At 42.0% G+C, this 21,431-nt stretch overlaps 1 protein-coding gene across 1 annotated transcript; it reads left to right on the top strand.

Moving 5' to 3' along the window:
* Positions 1 to 973: 973 nt before the first annotated feature.
* LOC137333402 (immunoglobulin lambda-1 light chain-like) lies at positions 974 to 10,795 on the top strand. Its single transcript, XM_067997553.1, has 5 exons — positions 974 to 1,061; positions 2,639 to 2,944; positions 6,681 to 6,974; positions 8,189 to 8,302; positions 9,969 to 10,795. The coding sequence occupies exons 1-5, from the start codon at positions 974 to 976 to the stop codon at positions 10,028 to 10,030; spliced, it is 864 nt and encodes a 287-aa protein (XP_067853654.1). The 3' UTR covers positions 10,031 to 10,795.
* The last annotated feature ends 10,636 nt before the right edge of the window (positions 10,796 to 21,431 follow it).

The following is a 21,431-nucleotide window of genomic DNA, read 5'->3' as shown; positions in this document are numbered from 1 at the left end:
AGGACACTGTCCTGAGGAACTCCTGCAGCAATGTCCTGGGGCTGAGATGATTGGCCTCCAACAACCACTACCATCTTCCTTTGAGCTATGTATGACTCCAGCCAATTGAGAGAATCCCCCCCTGATTCCCATTGACTTCAATTTTACTAGGGCTCCTTGGTGCCACACTTGGTGAAATGCTGCCTTGATATCATGGGCAGTCACTCTCGCCTCACCTCTGGAATTCAGCTCTTGTATCTATGTTTGGAGCAAGGCTGTTATGAGGTCTGGAGCTGAGTGGTCCTGGCGGAACCCTAACTGAGCATCGGTGAGCAGGTTATTGGTGAGTAAGTGCCGCTTGATAGCACTGTCGACGACACCTTCCATCACTTTGCTAAATGCAAGTAAACGTGTAACTGTTTACCTGTCACTATGTTTCAGTTTACTTTACATTCGATTTTCTTACCTAATAACAATTCATTGCTTCAAGGTGGAGTCGAAGTGCTGTAGATTATTTTGATAATTATTTAACGGAAAAAGTGACATCTGGGTACAGGAATGAAAATGACATTGTATGGGCGTTCCATCAGTCTTTTGTTCCGATAAAGTTTAAACGATTAACTGGGGGGTTTGCCGTCTGGTGTTAGCTACACTGATGTGTTGCTAAATATTGGCACAGACGAATCGCTTTTTCACTAAGTAAAGGACATAGTTCATTTGCTCAGCTCGATGCACCAACACTTCTGGTTCTGAATTTAACTACGTTAATTGAAACATGCTGAAAACGTATCTGGTGTTGAATAGCAGCAGTTAATCCTCATCGCATGTTTCAGTGTAATTATAACAACGGGCCAGAAATCGCTCCCGAAATAACGGAGGAGCTCAACAGCTCCCTCCGTTTTTCGTAGCGAATTGAAGGAGCAAGTTCCCACGTTTGCATATGCGTATTCAAACGCGGAAATCCTGATTTTGCTCCCAGTGCTTCGCAGGCGATATGACAGCTTGGAATGAATGCGCCATCGCACCTGCAAGCCAATCAATCACTGAAAAAGCGCCAACTTGCTTATCAGCCCAGCTGGAAAGTAACTAATTATGCCATCGAACAGGTACACTTAAAATACCAAGTCTAAACTAAGTTTTAACAGCGCGGTATGCTTTAATGACTGCCAAACAAAAAAACATTATCTTATCAAAACGTGGAGACGCATATTACTCCTTATTTTATTAGTTTATGGTCATTAAAAACAACTTTTAAAACTAAAACGTTAATTTGTTTTTACTTTTCCCTTCTGTCTCTTTAATTTAATTCAATTAATTCTTTGACATTTTATTTAAAAACATTCTTTTATTTACAATGACATACAGAATATTAACTTTAAATGATTGAAGTCTGCTTGACTGCTTGCTCACCAGCGTAACACCAACATTCCTACGACAGCATAGGGCAGATGCTTGTGCTGACTTTGGCCGTGAGTTGTTTGTAAGGCTACTTGTGTGTTCTTCTGATGTCTGCTTTGAGCAGCAGTCCACAAACTGGCAAAACGACCAATTAACAATATTTCTAAGCATTGGCTTTACAGACTAAACAAAGGACATGAGTTTCTATTTTACACTGACCAGGGTGTGTTGAAGGGATAGGCGGAACCAAGTCCAACAGGACAATCAACAGTGCTTTATCACCACAAGAACAGGAAAGGAAGACTCACAGCCTGGAGTTCTCTCCGCATTTGCGCCGAGAGAGAAGTGCAATCTGGGCGCAAACAAGTTACATGACTTCATAGACCGCGGCATTTTGGGCGCAAGTGAGTTACACGTGTAACTACAATACGCCCAAGTATCCTGAGTCTTTTAAGAGGGTCAATTCAAACCTGATTCTGAACGAGTCTCCGCCCACAATACTGACCAGGCCCCCAGCTCTCAAATGGGAATATCGTAGAATGCACTTGGGATCTCGCTAGAAATAACGAACATTGTGAATCTTTACCCTATATTTAGGACGTCGCTAATATGTGAAAACTAGAAAGAACTTCGTCCCATTCTTCCGGATTTGCTCACCAAACTAATCATCCTTCACAACTAATTGGCTATAGCATTGGTTTTAGAAAACAATCATATGCTGTTAACCGACAGAATCAGAATTGATTTCGGGTAAAATGTGATGCTTTCTATTTGCTCTCAGTTTGGATCTAACTGGTTCCGACCACAGTTCTTGGTGACAGTTGTATCTGAGTGGTCTGACTTATCAAAGGAAATGCATCTGTTGAAATTGCACATTTAGACACGTGATATTACACGTCAATTTATATCACGTGCAAACCCGTGGCTTCCAAAGGACCAGGAGCTTGGAGGTTCCTTGCAGCTTCTGGCCAGTTTAATGTTCGTCACTCAGAATGGCGGTGAGCTCCGCACTTTTGTGCATATCTTTACTCGGAATTATTTACACAGGTGTGTTTGTTTATCTTACAGCTTTATGCTTATCGAAAAAACCTTGTGTTTAAAAAATCGTCATATTTTATGCACATTTCTTTTTTTCGTCTTTCTCATTATTTTATTAATTTTGCTAATTTTCTTGTTTTTCAATTTCTAAGTCGTAATTTTTGTTTCTTCCCCTGAAAGTACACACACTATTGTATCAGTTTACTTGTTTATTTTTTGATAGACGTCGAAGTAACTTCGAGCAAAGTGGATCAATTCCCGAAACACGTGAATGTTGCCAGAGGTGCAAATGTTTCCTTGTTCTGCACTTTTCCACTATTTCAAGATGCTCCCGATGTTGTTTGGTGGAGACAGGGCGAGAATAAGTTCCTGGAACCAGACAACAGAAAGCAATTCAATGTCAAAAAGGGAAGTGGTTCCTTTGATGTTGTGAATGTGAATATCGAAGACACCGGAATGTATTACTGTAAAGTAAAACATCAGGAAAAATCTATTGGAGATGGAGCTGGCTCCCTGATTACTGTGTACGGTAAGTGTCATTGTACAGGGGAGTGGGAGAGTTTTAGCTATCTTTAAAACTCAAAAAAATTAAGGGATGGACAACCACTTTAATAGAATCTGCAGCACTTTCACATTTGTGTTTTTATATGTGTATTAAGTACCGAATTTTATATCATACTTTAAATACGCATTTTAAATGCAGAATGTAATCTCGTTGAAACAGAATGGGATATAATATAATAATGAATATAATCAGATAAGGGAGGACAGTTAGCCCCTGTTGTATGCCCCGTATACGAGTACATGCAGTCATCGCACCAGACTCGTGAAATGTGATATTATTATAATAAAATTGATTCAAAGCGGAGTAATTTATAAATTATAATTATTTTCAGGTAATAATACTCCAACTGCCTGCACTTTGCTAATGGTCGATTCGTAACGCTGCTCTTTGGCGGGGAGTGGGGTCGAATCTTCAAATGATTTTGTGCTAAAACGAGGATCAGGGCGATAAACACCCACACGCACACAAATTTCATAAATAAAAGCGAGAGTGGGGCCTAGCAAAATATATCCTTTCTCAGAAAGAAATTGACTGAAAATAGATTGCAAGCTGGAGGAAAGGCTGTTAGAGGCAGAATATTCATGAGAGTTGGTCTTGAAAGAGATTGATGTGCTGAAGGAAAATACCGGCAGCAGTTGATAATTCAAAAAGGGGATTGGAAAATTCATTCCAAGAATAATAATCTTCAACTGGTTAATCTTCCAGAGTGGTGGAAGAGAAGATTACCATAGGTTAACTTCAAGATATCTAATCAGAGCTTCGGGTGGGATCAGAATCTGCAAAGATGGAAATGGTGGGGGTCCTGGCTCCTGCTATAACACGCAAATCCCCAAGAACAATCATTTTCAAAACGCTCAGATTCCAAGACAAACCTAAGATCATTGAGGCAACAAGAAAGAACGGCGACTGAAGTACGGAAAGTATTCAGTTAAGGAACTTCCCCGACATCAATGAGGTGCAGCAGCGTCTGATACAGTTTGATAGAATTTCCCTTATTGCTTTACAGTGAATTTTCCGAGTTCATGCTACTGCCCGCAATCTCTCAATTTGCAAAGCAGCCAGACGAGAATTCCTGCTGGTAGCGCGAAATCGGTAAATGAACAATCAACATGCATTTTATTTCTCCTAGGGACTACAGGTTGCTTTCAGGTTTAAGGTAACTGGAGGTGGGTCAAGGGAATGCAAGTCAAGGATTTAAAATTTAAAACACAGGTGATCAGTAGTAGCCGTATTAAGCTGGTCACCTGGAATGTGAAGGGAATCCAAAATTCACTGAACTGCGTTAAACCTTTGCAATATTTAAGCCGATTAAAGATGGGAGTAGCCTTCCAACAGCGGATCCACTTTGATGAGAAAGGGTCTTCAAAATCCAAGAAGACCTTCGTGAAGTAAATACATTGACCTTTTTTATTTGAGGAAATTTATAGTGGTAATATTAATTCATAAGTCGAGTACATTTATAATGGAACACCGAAGGACTGGAGGGCAGATATATTGTAATGTTAGATTAATTATGGTTAATGTATTTGTCCCTAATAATGGGCAGACACAATACCCGAATAGTGTGCAAAGGAGAGTTACCAAAACTGTCAATTATAAAAGGTGTTAATTTTAATCTTGCTTCAGATCTGCTGTTGTTGTCGAAGGGAAAATTTCTATATTTAGCAGTGAGATGGGCCTGGCGGATATTATGAGGATATACCAACCCAGTACATGGGATTATATTCCTAGTATTCCTAATGCCACAGGTTGCATTAAAAAATAAAATCTTTTGGGTGTCAGAGGAGATAGGTCATGACATAGTCCAAGTATTGACCAAAAAGTGGTCTCGGATCATACTCGAATCATCCTCACAGAACAAGACATCTCCGAAATGAAGAATGAACCAGGAATTCATCTTCGATTCCATATTCATACTAATGCTAGAGATACTAATCAATAAACACCCACATGAAAAATGGCGTTTGATGCATCCTTGCCGGATGAAACCCTCACAGTGATGTGAGGGCAGTTTATAAGCCATGCTTCAGCCAAAAGAGAGAAAACCCAGTGAGGCTGTCCTTCCTATGGGCTCTGGCTCACCAACTGGAAAGATGACATAAGCTTGGGTCACGGGGATTTTTTCAGAATAAACACTTGGAGAGTTAGTAAACATAATTCTCACTCTACTAACTAAAGGAGGTAAAATTCAAATTGTTTCCATAGAGAAGGGAACAATGTAATTTACAGAACTCCAAAGCTCTGGAAAGTGGTCTAAAACATCCAATAGTTTGGATGTAAGGTTGACTCGGCTGAAGTATCTTCTCTGTTATACCTCACATCGAACGGCTATGTTGGACTAATCATCAGAAGGCAGTTGTTTAAGCTCTGACTCAGAACACAGCACCCTTCTTCAGATCTTGAGATAGTGCCCAAAGATCTCACCATTCTGGGGGTCTGTGCTTGATGCCATAGCCTAAGCGGGGGTCTAAATATTGGTGAGGATCCTAAAATATGTTTTTTGGGATTAATGCTAGAGGTGAAATCTTCACAGTGTTTACCTAGAAGAATTCCATTGGCATTGTTCACAGCAAAGTGGTATTGGGGTATAAATCTGACTTGCGCGGTAGCGCATTACAGGCGATAACTAATCGGCAGTCCGTTTTACATTCCGCCCGGTTTTCTTCTCCATTGAAGTTAATCGAGCTGAGTGTAAAACGGGCTGCCAATTCGCTATCGCCCGCTGTGAACTACCAACCCAGGACGAGTTTGTCCCCCAAATTGTCTTGACTTGCTCTCGAAGTAATCATCGACATATTTTCACTGGGCGAATAGGATCTGCATTTTGTAATGTGGGGAAGGTAGAACTTTGCCACAAGATTTTGCATTGAATTAGGAGGGCCCTGGGAATAGAGGCAGAAGAGATCGATTTTCTTCCGTTTAGTTATCCAGGACATAACTTCTGTGGTGGTTTCAAGGAGCACGACTGAGCAATGATGTGGAATAAAGGGTATTGCACGGGTCAATCATAATATTTGTACCATATTTTATGGCACTGATGTTTTAATTGCTTGGATGTATGTCAGCTCACGTTTTCATTGTTAAAATGTTCGTGGCTCAATATCAAATGCTTAAAATAATGATTAAAAATTAATCAACTGCTCCCTCAAATTCGAAATGCTTTAATTTATCTCCAGATTTTTTTTAAAAATGTAAGATTCTGGATTTTATTTCGGAAAAAGAATATCGTGTGGTTGGGTGTCAGCCTGTGCCCTGCAGAAATAATTTTCATGAGTTCCCCAAATCCTAATTACAGTGTGTTATCTCACTGGGCCAGTGTCGGAGAATCTCACCCAGGCAGAGCAAACGGTTTTTCATAACAATGCAGCCTTGAGATTCCAAACCGAGCTTTCACATGCACCATGGTATATTAATGTACAGGACGACTATTTACGAAATTGCAAACACTTGCTCATGATATGTACTCTACCTTAAAACGAATAACTAACGGCAATAGAAAATTCACTTTCCCGTTGTTTCGTCCCCGTGAATGTGCTTAGTGAAATTTGGCTATTCGACTGTAATAATCATGTACGAACTGTGATAGAAAATGATAAATCTGCTCCCATGCATTTATAGTTTCAGGTAAGATTGAGATATTACCAAATTATACAGTAATAAATATACAGAGACTAATACTAACAACTCTTTTCTGTTAAAGTTCCCCCAACCCCCCTGGAAATCGCTCCTGTTGAAGGGATTTCATCGGCTTCTCTGAAACTCGAGTGTAAAACGGCTGCCTTTTACCCGGAGCATTTAGGAATCTCCTGGCGAAGAGATGGTGTCGAAATTCAGACTGGAATAGAAACGGTGAAAAACAGGACCGCCAAAGGACTATATGAGGTTTCCACTTTTTTGGAAGATGTACAGCCTGCCCGGAGCGGGGTTGTTTATACCTGTTTGGTATCTCATGTCTCTCTTGTGGTGCCCGCCGGTGTCAGCTACACCTTTAAAGGTAAGATTGCAACAGATTGTGCGTCAAACTGCCGCCAACATCTTTCAAGAGCATTTCCTCGATGACCCAGATGTATTTGAATATTATTAACCAACTTCTCACCTATCCATACATTGACACCATCAACACATCTAGGAGTATTACTAGAAGTGACACATCAATATTGTTCATTAATCGACTTCAAAGCACAGAACCTAGAATGGACCAGTAGAACTCTACTGTTCCCCAGACAGGAAACGAAACGATTTGTCCATTTATCAATTTCCAATTCTACCTGAATTTCATGAGCCTGAATTTCCTTCAGAAGCCTCACATGCAGAACCTTTTTCCGTATCTTTCAAAAATATAAGTGAACTACTACCTGGATGGCCTTCATCTACTGTGCTGCTTCTCTCCTCAGGTTCTTGTAGATTGGTGAGGCATGTCGCATTGCTTCTAAATCAATTCTAGCTATCATTATGGTCATGGGCTCGGAACAATTTCTCTCCCTGCAGATCTTAGAGTAAAATTAAGGAGTAGTCGCAATGGCAGTTCAGGAGAAAATTTGGCACTTATCCCCTGTGCCGGTGAGATCCAGACCCCCATGAGGGGAGTCAACCCCAGGCTATTTTAGGGAAAATCAGGATTCTTGACGTTGATGCACCGCGCAGGGCGGCCGAGACCTGCCAGTAGGCAGCATGCTAAATCGGAGCGTTACGATCTCGGAGTGTGGACCGAAGGTTGTAGTGGCCCAGATCATGTTGTATGGGGTCCAGAGGGGCACTCCTGCTCTTCCTGGACACACAAAAATAATTTAAAACTTGTCTGGTCTTGGCCTCTTAATCAACAATCTCTCGTAAAACTGGCCAGATAGTGCAGGGCGCACCAGTTCTATCCTAAAATGACAATCGAGGTCGGATGTACACCATAGAACCCCGATTTGGATATGAACGGGAGCCGACTGCCTGAAACAAACAGGTGCTTGATCCCAGCAATAGGCCATCCCTTAAAGTGGAAGGCGCCATGCTTGGCGTTAACAAGGTGGTCAGTTTTCCGAGCCCATTTTGAGGTGGTGAACGCCAATTTAGGCAAGTTCAAATCGACCCCCATAGAGATCGGTTTAAACTAGGCATTTAATGGACCCCATTCCTCTGTATAAACCAATCATTGTTGCTTCCATTCGATAATACTTATATACAACAGTTTTATATCTTGATTCTAATCCTACACCGTAGGTCACAGTTTCAGCATCTCGCTCCTCATGTTTGTTCGGCTTTTCCTGGCTTTCTTGGTAATTCTTGCACTGACGGGTATTATTGTGGACCACGTAAAAATGTCTTCCATTGAAGGTAAGAGAACGCTTTATTAATTCTGGAAAACATTTTCAAAGCTTATACACAGATAAGATTGGCGGTATGGAGATGAGAATTGTGCTTTAATCAACTGTTTCTTATGTAATTTAAAATTGCTGATTAAAACGCTTTGGTACCAAATTGCAGACAACATGGAAAACCGATACCTTTAGCACAATAATTTTCATATTTAATTCAGTTTGTTACAGGATAATTCAAGTCGCAAACGCTGAACATCGGATGCAGTTTTGATCCTTGTGGTAGCTCGTCGCTCTGTGTCAGAATGTTGTGCGTTCAAGTTCTCACTCCAGAGACTTGAGCACAAATCTAGGCTAAAATTTCAGCGCAGTACTGAGGGAGTGCTCCTCTGTCAGATGCACCGACTTTCCGACAAGACTCAAATCAAGGCCCGTCAGCCCTCTCGGGTGGACATAAAAGATCCCGCGACGCTATTTCGAAGAGGAGTAGGGGAGTTTCCCCGGTGTCCTGACCAATTTTTATCCCTCCATCCACTTCACTAAAACCGATTATTTGGTCATTTATCTCGTTGCTCTTTGTGGCACCTTACTACGCAAAGAATTTGCTGCTGCTTTTCCCAACATTACATTAATGGCTACACTTGAAAGGTACTTCAATGGTTGTGAAGCTCGTTGGAACGTCCTGTGGTCGTAAAAGGTGCGATACAAATGCAACTCCTGTCTTTTATCTTCCAAGGTTTCTATGTAGGGTTGAAGGATTCCTATCGCAGGCGCCACTTTCCGAGTGATTTTGTTAATATTGCATTAACATCTGTAAAAACTGCGGTGTCAGTGTTCTAGGACTGTTGTTTAATCCGCTATGCATGCCTCTCAGAGTGAGCTGCTTTAGTGTGGTTGCTTCGCGAGTTTCTCCTCTTTTGTTCCCTTCTCAAGGGATGTCCACAGCCTTCACAGCCCTCCATACCTTCCCCTAACGTGGCCAATGTTCACGTGTGGGTCGAGAGAATTAATGTGGACGGGCACCTCATCGTCCAGCCCAATTCAGTCCTCATGAGACTGGAATGTTTCCGCAGTGGCTTCTGGATAACGGTCAGAAGCAGGAATTCATGCTAATTGCCCTCTTCCTCTCCCTGGACGCCCAGGCCAGTTTTAGCGTTTCAACTGCGACTGGAACTGAGACCATGGTGGGTAATTTTAACCCCCAAGAACGGGTGGGTTGGGGGCGCGTGTGAGTTGAAAAATGTAAGTCTTGCATCCTAATATTTTTGAAATCCTGAGATGTTGGCATATTTATTTAGCACTGGGGAAAGTTTGTCTTAGTCCAACACTGATTTATTGTAAGATTACTTTTATAATTATTGTCGAATTACAATGAGAGGATATAATTGAAGAACGTTCCTCTAATGGAATAATAGTTTGCTATTGATGCAGTGGGAGTGTGGCTGTGATTCTAATGATATTGATAAAGTGGTGAGTATTCCTCTGAGTTTAATGATATTGATACAGTGGTGAATGTATCTCTGAGTCTAATGAAATTGGTGCAATGGTGAGTGTGCCTATGAGTCTAATCATATTGATGCTGACATGCACAGGTGGGCATCGCATGTCGATGAAAAATAGAATAAATTATCAAAGTAGTTACATTGTTTAAAAACACAGTTCTGAATTTTATTTTTAATTGTCAGGTAAAGGACGGTTGGCAATCTCTGCCTCTGCTGCTCATAATTCCACGAGAACATATCCTTAGCCTTTGGGAAAGTGTAAGGTATGTCCAGATACAGCTGGAAAAGAAAAACAGAAAGGTACGGACGCAAGCAACGAGATGATGGAGCCACAATCCAGACGGATCAGGGGTTCATGGAGCACTCGTTTGCATACAGTTCCCGTTGTATTTCGTTGCACACTCTTCCTGTAACATTAGATTATACAAAGATAACTGCTAGTTGGATGTTGTATATAAGATGAACTTAATGCATTCTACGTAAATGCTTTCAAACAGTCGTATAAGTAATAAGAAGGGGACAAGGGTTGCAGCTGAATCTTCATGTTAATACTTTCTGCGGGATGATACGTTTCTTGATGGATGAATGTTACCAGCTGACATACTTTGGAATGCGTGTCAAGTGGTTTTGAGTGTGTGAACCTTTCATATGTCTTAGATTTACACACTGTCGATAGCAGTGACTTAAAGAGTAAGTTCCCTTGATAGAATTATAAATGCAAGATGTGTTGGAGGCCCATTAACATCTTGTTTCTGTGATACACTTGAAATGCGCTTGACCATGATAGGTACCTGGCGATTCTATCTTCATAACAGATGTTCACAAGGTAACTACGGACGAAAGTGACCTTTCCATCCCTGAAAGACCCGATTTTCACCCCATTACGGCATCCAGTTGGTCCTTACGTGATTCCAAGGCGATTACATCTCCACTACGCTATCGGATGTTCATTGCAAGAATTGGCCACTATTCTTGTAATGGTGTCCTCATCTTTTATGCTAAACTTCTATTAAACACTGATTATGCCTCAGCTGGAGTGTTGTGTTCAATTCTGGGCTATGGGGAAAGAGCAGGGGAATGGGACTAATTGGAAAGCTCTTTCAAAGAATCGGTACAGGCACGATGGGCCGAATGGCCTCCTCATGTGTTGTATCTGCTATGATAGTATGATACCAGTTTTAAGTTTACCTGTGGCCCTTTGATAAACTCTGCAATTTAAGGATGTCAAGGCCTGAGAGAGGTTGTAGAAGAGATTTACTAGAATGGTGCCAGGGATGAGGGACTTCAGTTATGTGGAGAGGCTGGAGAAGCTGGGATTGTTCTCTTTAGAACAGAAAAGGTTAAGAGGAGATTTGATCGAGGTGTTCAAAACCATGAACAGTTTTGACAAAGTAAACAAGCAGAAATTGTTTTCAGTGGAAGAAGGTTGGGTAACCAAAGGGCGCAGGCTCAAGGTGATCGGCATAAGAGCTAGAGGCGACATGAGGAAACATTTTTTTAACGCAGCGAGTTGTAATGATCTGGAATGCACGACATGAAAGGATGTTGGAAGCAGATTCAAATGTAACATCCAAAATGGAATTGGATTAATACTTTAAGGCAAAAGATTTACAGGGCTATGGGGAAAGAGCAGGGGAATGGGACTAATTGGAAAGCTCTTTCAAAGAATCGGTACAGGCACGATGGGCCGAATGGCCTCCTCATGTGTTGTATCTGCTATGATAGTATGATACCAGTTTTAAGTTTACCTGTGGCCCTTTGATAAACTCTGCAATTTAATTTAAAGCAATTTTCCCGATCTACCGTTCTCATATCTTTAACTATCATACATCTCTGCAAGATCATCCCTCAGGTGCCTTGTCCACGCTGAAAATCCCAAGTTCCTCCAATCTTTACATCTAACTTTGGCTGGACTGCGAGTTAGACACACTCTGACACGTAAGGGAGGGGGACGAATATCTAAATAATTTTCTCCAGAATAGTCACAGCTCAGAGGAAAGCATAGGTGCAAGAAGGGGAGTGTATGACTGTTAGTCAGCAGGGCAGTGGAGACCTAGGAGAGGTAGAGAAGGAGGTGTCAGAGATACGAGTCCTATCTACGAGGTACTTGATACCTGTGAGGATCAGGATTAAGGCTGCAGGGAGGATGCCCAGAATGCTAACCGTGGCACTGTAGAGCATGAGGCAGTCCAAGAAGATTGGTGTGGGGGCGGGGGGGCGGGGGCGGGGTGGAGCAGAACGGAAATGTTGAATTCAGAGGGGATTCAATAAGGCGGGGGATAGATGATTTGCTCTGCAGTCATGAACAAGAGTCCAGGAGGGTGTGTTGCCTAACTGGTGCAAAGGTAAAGCACATCTCCGAGCAACTGGAAGGAACTTGGAAAGGGAAAGGGAGGATCAGTCGTCGTGGTCCATGTCGTCAAAAATGACATAACGCAGATCAAGGATGAGGTCCTGCGAAAGGAATATCAGAAGCATGGAACTAAATTAAAAAGCAGGATCTTACGGGTAGTAATCTCAGGATTGCTACCTGAACCACGTAATAATTGGCATATGGATAGGCAGATCAGAAAGGTAAAAGTATGGCTGAAAGAGCGGTGTGGGAATGGGGGTTCCATTTCATGGGACACTGGCACCAGTACTGGGACAGGAAGGACTGGAGTGAGATCAGAGGGCCAGTGGAAAGGATAAATAGGGCGGTTATTAAGGCTTTAAATTAGCAAGATGGCGGGGGGGGGGGGGGGGCGGGGGGTGGAATCTGGTAGCAATAACGAAAGCCTAACGATAAAAAAAGAGGAGATCAGTGTAAATGTCAGACCAGGGTAAGGAGTAAAGATAACATAAACGGTCAAGGAATAAATACAGTTCTAAAACTGAAGTATAAATGGACTGTTAAAAATAAAGTAAAATACAGCAATGTACACAGCGTCTAAAATAAACTGGGGAATTGGAGGCAATAAATCCTAGTGAGGAACCAGGTGTAGTAAGAATAACTAAAACATGGCTACACAAAGAACAGGACTGGCAACGAAATGTTACAGGTTATAACATCATCAGAAAGGAAAGGGAAGGAAGAAAGGTAGATGGAGCAGCTGCACTGATTACATGTGATTTAATAGCAGTTAAAGAAAAGGGACATAAATAAGAGAAGGATAAAAACATAATCCATATCGTTCGAAATAAATGATGAGAAGGGATTGATCGTGCTAACATGGGTATACTATAGACCACCTAATGGTGGAAAGGAGGTGGAGGAAGAAACATGTCAGCAAATATGTGAAATGAGTAAAAGACATAGAATAATAATCGTGAGAGATTTTAACTTCCCCCAAATAAACTGGCAAACAGAGGTAGGTAAAGGGGTGCAGGGAATTGAGTTTTTACAATACGCGCAGGAATGCTTTCTTACAACAAGAGACAAAGCACTGTTGGATCCAATAATGGGAAGTGAACCAGAACAGATAAGAGAAGTCAGCATAGGGGAACATCTCGGCAATCGTGATCACAACATAATAAGTTTTAAGATAAAGATTGAGAAGGACATAAGTAAGACAAAGACCAAAGCAATGAATTGGAAAAAAGTTAATTTTAACAGGGATGAGAATGGAACGAGGGAAAAATAACTCCAAAATTTCACTGACAAATAAAGAAATAGAACAGCAGTGGGAAACATTGAAAGCGCGATCAATAATGTCCAGGAGAAATATATCCAACTAAAATCCAGAACAAACTAGCCAATAATGAAACATCATGGATGAATAAAGAAATAAGTGTAAAATTGAAACTAAAGGGAAAGGCATACACTAAGTACATAGACAACAAAGGAGAGGATGACAAAAGAGATCAAGAAAAGGTTATGTAAGAAGTTAAAAAAAACAATTAGGAAGGCAAAGAGAAACTAGGAAATCAGATTATCAAGGAACCTAAAAAGAAACAGTAAAGTATTCTGCAGAAACATAAATAACGAAAGAAAATCAGGATAGGGAGAGGACCACTGAGGGATACACACGATAAACTCACGTAATGACAGCAAAATAGCACAAATATTAAATAATTACTTTGCCTCAGTATTTACCAGGGAGACTAGCATAATGGGCATAACATTAGAAGAAGAGATCAAAACAGATGTAAAGACATTTAAGATGGAAAGGGGCAGATAATTGATCAACTAATCAAGCTTAGAGAGGTTAAATCCTTGGTTTATCCCGTGGTTAAACCCTGGAATTGCATCCGTGCCTGTTAAACGAAGTTAAGGAAGAGACAGCGGAGGCGCTATTACACACATATATATATATATATAATCATTAGAAAAAGGAATAATGCCAGAAGACTGGTGGGCAGCTAACATGATTCCGATATTTAAAACCGGAGATAGAACAATCCAGGGAACTATAGGCCAGTTAGCGTAACGTCAGTGGTAGGAAAGATAATGGAATCCTTACTCAAATATGTAATAGAAAAACATCCAAAAACTGAAAATATAATAAAGAATATTCAGCACGGGATTTCAAAAGGGAAGGTCATGTTTAATCAATATTATTGAATTCTTTGAAGAAGTAACAGAAAGGGTTATCCAGGGTAATTTAGTAGATGTAAAGTATTTGGATTTTTAAAAGACCTTTGATAAGGTACCACATTGTGGACTCATGACTAAGTTCAAACTATGTAGAGTCGGGGACAAGTTGCCGAATGGATAGCAAGATGGCTACATAAAAGAAAACAGAGTGTAGGGTTTAAAGTTAGTTATTCAGACTTGCAAAAGTTGGGAAGTGGTGTTCCATAAGGATCAGTGCTGGGATCACTGTTGTTCACCATTTTCATAAATGACTTAGACTCAAGAACTGGCAGTACGATTTCAGAATTTGCCAATGAAACCAAATTGGGGGGTATAGTTAATATTGAGGACTGTGACAAAATTCATCAAGATATTAATAAACTTTCTGAATCGGTGTGTAATTGCCAAATGAATTTCAATATATGTAAGTGTGAGATTGTACATTTTGGTAGGAAGAATAAGGAGACTACATGTTCCTTGGAAAATAAGTCTAAATGGGGCACAGGTGCAGCGGCATCTGTAGGTACAGGTACACACATCACTAAAAGTGCCGATGCAGGTTAGCAAGGCCATAAAAAAAGTGAACAAAGTGCCAGATTTCATTTCTAGAGGAATAGAGTTGAAAAGCAGGGAAGTTATGTTAAACTTGTATAGAACCTTGATTAGACCACACTTGGATGATTGTGAACAGTTCTGGTCTCCATATTAGAAATGGATGCAGAGGCACTGTAGAAGGTGCAAAAAAGATTTACTAGGATGCTACCAGAACTGAGAGGTTATACCTATCAGGAAAGATTGAACAGGCTGGTGCACTTTTTTTTGTAGAAAAGAGAAGACTGAGGGTTGACCTGAAAGATGTCTTTAAGATTATGACATGTTTTAACAGGGTAGACATTAAAACGATGTTTCCACTTGCAGGGCAGACCGAATTTAGGGGCCATTAATATAAGATAGTCACTGAAAACTACAAAGGAAATTCAGGAGAAATTTATTTATCCAGAGAGTGGTTAAAATGTGCAACTCACCACCACAAGGAATAGTTGAGGCGACTAGCATGGATGCATTTAAGGGGATGCTGGATAAACGCATAGGAGAGGAAGGAATAGAAGGCTATGTTGATGGGGTTAGATGAAGACGTGTGGGAGGAGGCTCGTGTTGAGCATAAACACCGGCACGGGCCTGGTGGGCCGAATGGCCTGTTTCTGTGCTGTACATTCAATGTAATTCTTTGTAAACGCAGACATTTTACACTATGAATTAGGTTGGAGGTTCTTCTCTGCACTGTCTCCAGTGATTGAATGTCTCCCTTATTTCTGTGACCAGAAATAGACCCAATGCCCAATGTGTGGGCTGTTGAGAGCGCAAAGCAGCTTGGTCATGCCCTCCTCTGACTGATAGTCATTGTTTTGGCTATATAGTTCGACATTCTGTTGGATTGTTAATTGGTGCTCTGCATTGTTTAGGCATGTTCAGCATTAGTATTGCCACATTCGGAGGTCTTCTTTAGTCTCATCCTTAGCAATTTCAACACCATCCATTAACTAAGTGCCTTATTGTGCGCAGTTGTTTGCATTATATTTCATCTACGATTTTTCTGCTAGCATTCATATTTTGTCGAATTCACTTTATGCTACTTCTCTTGCACGCTCCATAAAGTTTGTTATCATTTGCAAATTTGCCTAATGTAGCTCTGCTGTATTTTAATGTATATTGTGAGGTATTATATTTTTGGTGAACCTGTTTTTTGAGTTAATTATCGCGAATCAATAAACGCTCTTTAATAATTTAGTTCCGTTCCCCAATGAAGAAAATGATGATCAATTTAATGGCTGATTAAATGCCAGTTTTTGAAAACATATAAACTCTTCCATAACAATGAGGGTAAGAATGATCTTATTAATAATGACCAGGCATTCACTTTTTACTATTTTAAGCGGGAAACCCTGCTGAACGCACAGCCATTTGGCCATTTTCTGCTGTGTTCAGACCCGAAGTACTGACTTCGTAAACCATCTGACGAAGGGTCCCACCTCAAATGATTTTTAAAAAATTTTTAGATGCTGAAAACCGCCGATCATTTCCAGCATTGTTTGTTTTATTTCAGAAGTCCAGCATTCACAGTTTTTCTTTTAATATCTTCTCAGAAATAAAATAGGTACCACACGAAACCAATTCGTCTGGGGACATAGGCACAGCGGGTGCTCTCCGCCCAATTTTATTTTCCATTTCCGTCAATGTAACAGCAAACTCTCCAGTCACACTTTAGCAACAGTTTGCATTCCCCAACGCAGACTGGATCTAATAAACTCTCTTCTTCCCTCACTACGAAAAATAATTGAAGTCTCAACCCAGATTCCATTGAACTTCGAGGAGCGGTTCAAGAAGGTGTCTCATCACCATCTTCTCCAGGGCAATTAGGGATGGGCAATAAATGCTGGCCTTGCCAGCGACGCCCATATCCCATGAACGAGCAATAAAAAAGACCCGCAACAGGAAACTAATTTGGCACAATTGTTAATTGCACTCAAACATGGCTGATTTGGAAAAGATAAAATTTGCCCAGGTATGTCCTGTCCACAAAAAACAGGGCAAATCCAAACGGGCCAATTACTGCCCTATCAACCTATTCTTAATCATCAGCAAAGTGATGGAAGGACTCGGCTTCACTGCTTTGAGTGGTATTTACTTACCAATAACCTACTCACTGATATTCAGTTTGTGTTGTGCAGGACCACTCGGCTCCAGAGTAATTATGTCCTTAGTGCAAACATGGACACAAGCGCTGAATTCCAGAGGTAGTGTGAGAGAGATTGCCCTTGACATCAAAGCAGCAAGGAACCCGAGTAAAACTGAAGTCAATGGGAATCAGGGAGAAAGCTCTCCAGTGCCTGGAATCATATCTGACAAAAGGGAAGGTGATTATGGTTATTGGAGCCCAGAATATCGCTGCAGGAGTTACTCAGGGCAGTGACCCAGGCCCAACTATTTTCAGCTGCTTCATTAATGACCTTCCATCTATCATAAGTTCAGAAATGGTGCTGCTCAATGATGATTGCACAGTATTCTGCTCCATTCGCAATTCCTCATAAAATGAAGCAATTCATGCTCGAAAGCAGCAAGACCTCAACAACATCCAGACTTGGGTTGACAAGTGTCAAGTAACATTCGCCCCACATATGTGCCGGGAAATCACCATCTCCAACAAGAGAGAGCCTAAAAACCATCTCATGACATCCCATTGCAGTACCATCATCGAATCCCTCACCATCAACATACTGAGAGTCACCATTGACCAAAAACTCAATTGGAACAGCCACATAAATGCCTTGGCTGTTAAAACAGTTCAGAGGATGGGTATTCTGCGTTTAGTGGCTCACATCTTGACTCCCCAAAAAATCTCCACCACCTACAAGGCACAAGTCAGGAATGCGATGGAATACGGTCCACTTGCCTGGATGGGTGCTACTGGAACTACAGTGAAGAATCTGGACACTCTCCAGGATAAAGCAGTTCACTTGATCAGCACCTTTTCCCCCATGCACTCCCCCCACCACTGGCGTAAATGTGGCTGCAGTGTATATTATCCACAGGATGCACTGCAGAAAGTCACCAAGGCTTCTTTGTCAGCACCTCCAAAACCGCAACCTCCTACATCTAGAAGAACAATGGCAACAGGTGCATGGGAACACCACCACCTCCAAGTTTCCTTCCAAGTCACACAAAATCCCTATTTGGACATATATGTTGTGCCTTCATCTTCGCAGGGATCTCCCTGCCTAACAGCACCGTAGGAGTACCTTCTCTGCAGACTGCAGCGGTACGAGAGGAATGCCCACCATCACCTTATCACGGCGAACTAGGGATGGGCAATAAATGCCGGCCTTGCCAGCACCGCCGACATCCCAAGAATGAAATAAAAAAAAACTTACTGTTCATTATAAGATAATTCAATTTTAATCATTTCCCATTTTCATCCAGTTTCATCACATGGCGACAGCTTACTGGTGTATATGTGAACGAGCATACTTTAATTTTTTTGTAAAGTAAATGATTAATTACACATATATATCATATATCTATTTATATGTCATAAGTGGCGCAATTCTCAAGCTCTAGCCTTCCACACTCAGTAGTGTGTCTACTATCGCCCATTCCATCATGTATAAGAAGTCTTCAGTAGTTGAATTAGATTATCAATCCATGCCGGTTTCATTTCTGCCTCTTTCCACAGCCAGCATGTTAGTACTGAAGGAGTGCAGCATTATCCTATTCGACACTTCCGGAAGAGGCATTAAACTTAAACTCTGTCTCCCTGGTCTGGTGATTTGGCTGCATGTAAAATATCGCACTGTGCTATTTGGAATAAGAACTGAGTTCTCCCGGTGACCTGGCGAACATTCTACTTGCAACAATCAGGCCTTAAAATGAATTAACGGATCAAAGTGATCATTCACCTAATTTGCTGTTTGTGTGTCCTTGAGCACAAATTTTCTGTCCGTTTGCCAAGGTAAGAACAATGACTGCACTGAAAAAAGTAACTATTTGGTTGCCACGCGCTTTGGGATGTCCTGAGGAAATGATAAGGCGCCATATAAAATTCTTTCTTTTGGTTTACAGAAGGGAACCTGTCGACGGGCACCCAGTAACGTTGCAAAATCGATTCAGTTGTCTGCGTTTGTAGACTTTCTCAACTACTCGATTTCAAGTTGAGAAGTTTTCAATATTAATTAAGTCAGAATATTAAATATTTCAGTTAATTTTAAATGCCACATGAAGGTAGGGAATATGAGACCCAAACCAATCAGTGAGAGATTCGGTGCTAATTTAAACAGGAAGCAACCAGGGAGTGATCTAATCAATTCTCAAACAGATACAGAGAGTCCAACCACCTCCCCTTGACATTCAACGGCATTACCATCGCCGAATCCATCACCATCAACATTCTGGGGGTCACCAATAACCAGAAACTGAACTGGACCAGCCATATAAATACTGTGGCTAAAAGAGCAGGTCAGAGGCTGGGTATTCTGCGGCGAATGACTAACCTCCTGACTCCCCAAAGCCTTTCCACCATCTACAAGGCACAAGTCAGGAGTGTGATGGAATACTCTCCACTTGCCTGGATGAGTGTAGCTCCAACAACACTCAAGAAGCTCGACACCATCCAGGACAAAGCAGCCCGCTTGATTGGCACCCCATCCACCACCCTAATCATTCACTCCCTTCACCACCGGCGCACAGTGGCTGCAGTGTGTACCATCCACAGGGTGCATTGCAGCAACTCGCCAAGGCTTCTTCGACAGCACCTCCCAAACCCGCGACCTCTACCACCTAGAAGGACAAGAGCAGCAGGTACATGGGAACAACACCACCTGTACGTTCCCTTCCAAGTCACACACCATCCCGACTTGGAAATATATCGCCGTTCCTTCATCGCCGCTGGGTCAAAATCCTGGAGCTCCCTTCCCAACAGCACCGTGGGAGAACCTTCACCACACGGACTGCAGCGGTTCAAGAAGGCGGATCACCACCACCTTCTCAATGGCAATTAGAGATGGGCAATAAATGCAGGCCTCGCCAGCGAAGCCCTCATCCCATGAAAGAATTTTTAAAAAGTCGTCAAACACGCTGTTTGGCGCAGTGGTAAATACAGCCATTGAATAAGCTTGCGATAAATGTTCATCTTAAAGTGTAGTGTAATCTACTCCCCTGAGGGGACTTGAAGGGGTAGACGCTGAGAGGATGTTTCCCCTCCTGGGAGAGACTAGAACTAGGGGGCACAATGTAAAAATAAGGGGTCTCCCATTTCAGAGCGAACTGAGTCCGTGGAACTCCCTTCCCCGAGAACGATGAAGGCAGGGTCATTGAATATTTTTAAGGCTGGATTAGATAGATTCCTGATTAACAAGGGAGTCAAAGGTTTTTGTAGGTCGACCGGAAGGTAGGGTTGAGGTCACAATCGGATCAGCCATGATCTTATCAAATGGCAGAGCAGGCCAGAGGGACCGAATGGCCTACTCCTGCTCTTAATTCGTGTGTTCCTATGTAACCTAAATACAATAACCGTAAGTAACATCCGAAAAGCAGCTATGTCCACCCATTTCCCCACCCAAATCTTCCACCTCCTCAAAGCGGTGATTCCAGATGGGGAATATGGCACGATTTCTTCGAGCCTGGCATCTCACCTAAGTGGTTATTCTTCATGTGTGAGAGTGAACCATGCTTCTCATCTGGCTCTTGATCCGTGCAGATACATGCATGCCTATATGTGTGCGTGTGTGTTGGGGAGGCCATCCAACTCTACCAATTTTACAATAAAAACAGAAAAAGCTGGAGAAGCTCGGCAAGTCAGGCAGCATCTGTGGAGAAAGATACAAAGTTAACGGTCCAGGTCGAACTGTCAGAACTGGAGGATGTTTAAAGTGTTAACGTTTTCGAGCAAGTACAGAGACAGGGAAAGGGGGGTGGAGGGAGGGGAGGGGAGGAAAGTACAAAAGGGAAGGTCTGTGATAGGTTAGAGGTCACGAGTATTGAAATGACAAAAGGGATGATGGTGCAAGACAAGGAAGATGGTAATGGGACAGGTTAAGAGACAAAAGATTGCTCAGGAATAGCTGTAAATGGCAGCAGCAGAACCATTACCAGCACTAGCTGACCGAAAGAAAGGGAACATTGGTTATGGTCTGGAGTTATTGAAATCAATGTTGAGTTCGGAAGGTTGTAAAGTGTCGAAACAAAAGATGAGGTGCTGTTCCTCAAGCTTAAGTTGAGTTTCATTGGAACAATGTAAGAGACCGAGGACAGAGATGTCAGAGCAGGATCGAGAAGGGGAATTAAAATGGCAAGCGACCGGCTAGTCAGAGTCACGCTTGTGGACAGGGCGGAGGTTCTCAGCAAAGCAATCGCCCAGTCTGTGTTTGTTCTCCCCGAATTAGAGGAGACCGCATTGTGAGCAGCGAATACAGCATACTAATTTGAAAGAAGTAAAAGTAAACCGCTGTTTCACCTGGAAGGAGCGTTGGGGGCCCTGGACGGTGGGAAGGGAGGAGGTGAAGGGGCAGGTGTTGCATCTCCTGTGCTCACACGGGAAG

This window comes from Heptranchias perlo, chromosome 16, assembly GCF_035084215.1.
Source record: "Heptranchias perlo isolate sHepPer1 chromosome 16, sHepPer1.hap1, whole genome shotgun sequence".
NCBI classification, from domain to species: domain Eukaryota; kingdom Metazoa; phylum Chordata; class Chondrichthyes; order Hexanchiformes; family Hexanchidae; genus Heptranchias; species Heptranchias perlo.
The sequence above is the reverse complement of the archived record's forward strand: the minus strand, read 5'-3'. Positions and strand labels throughout refer to the sequence as shown.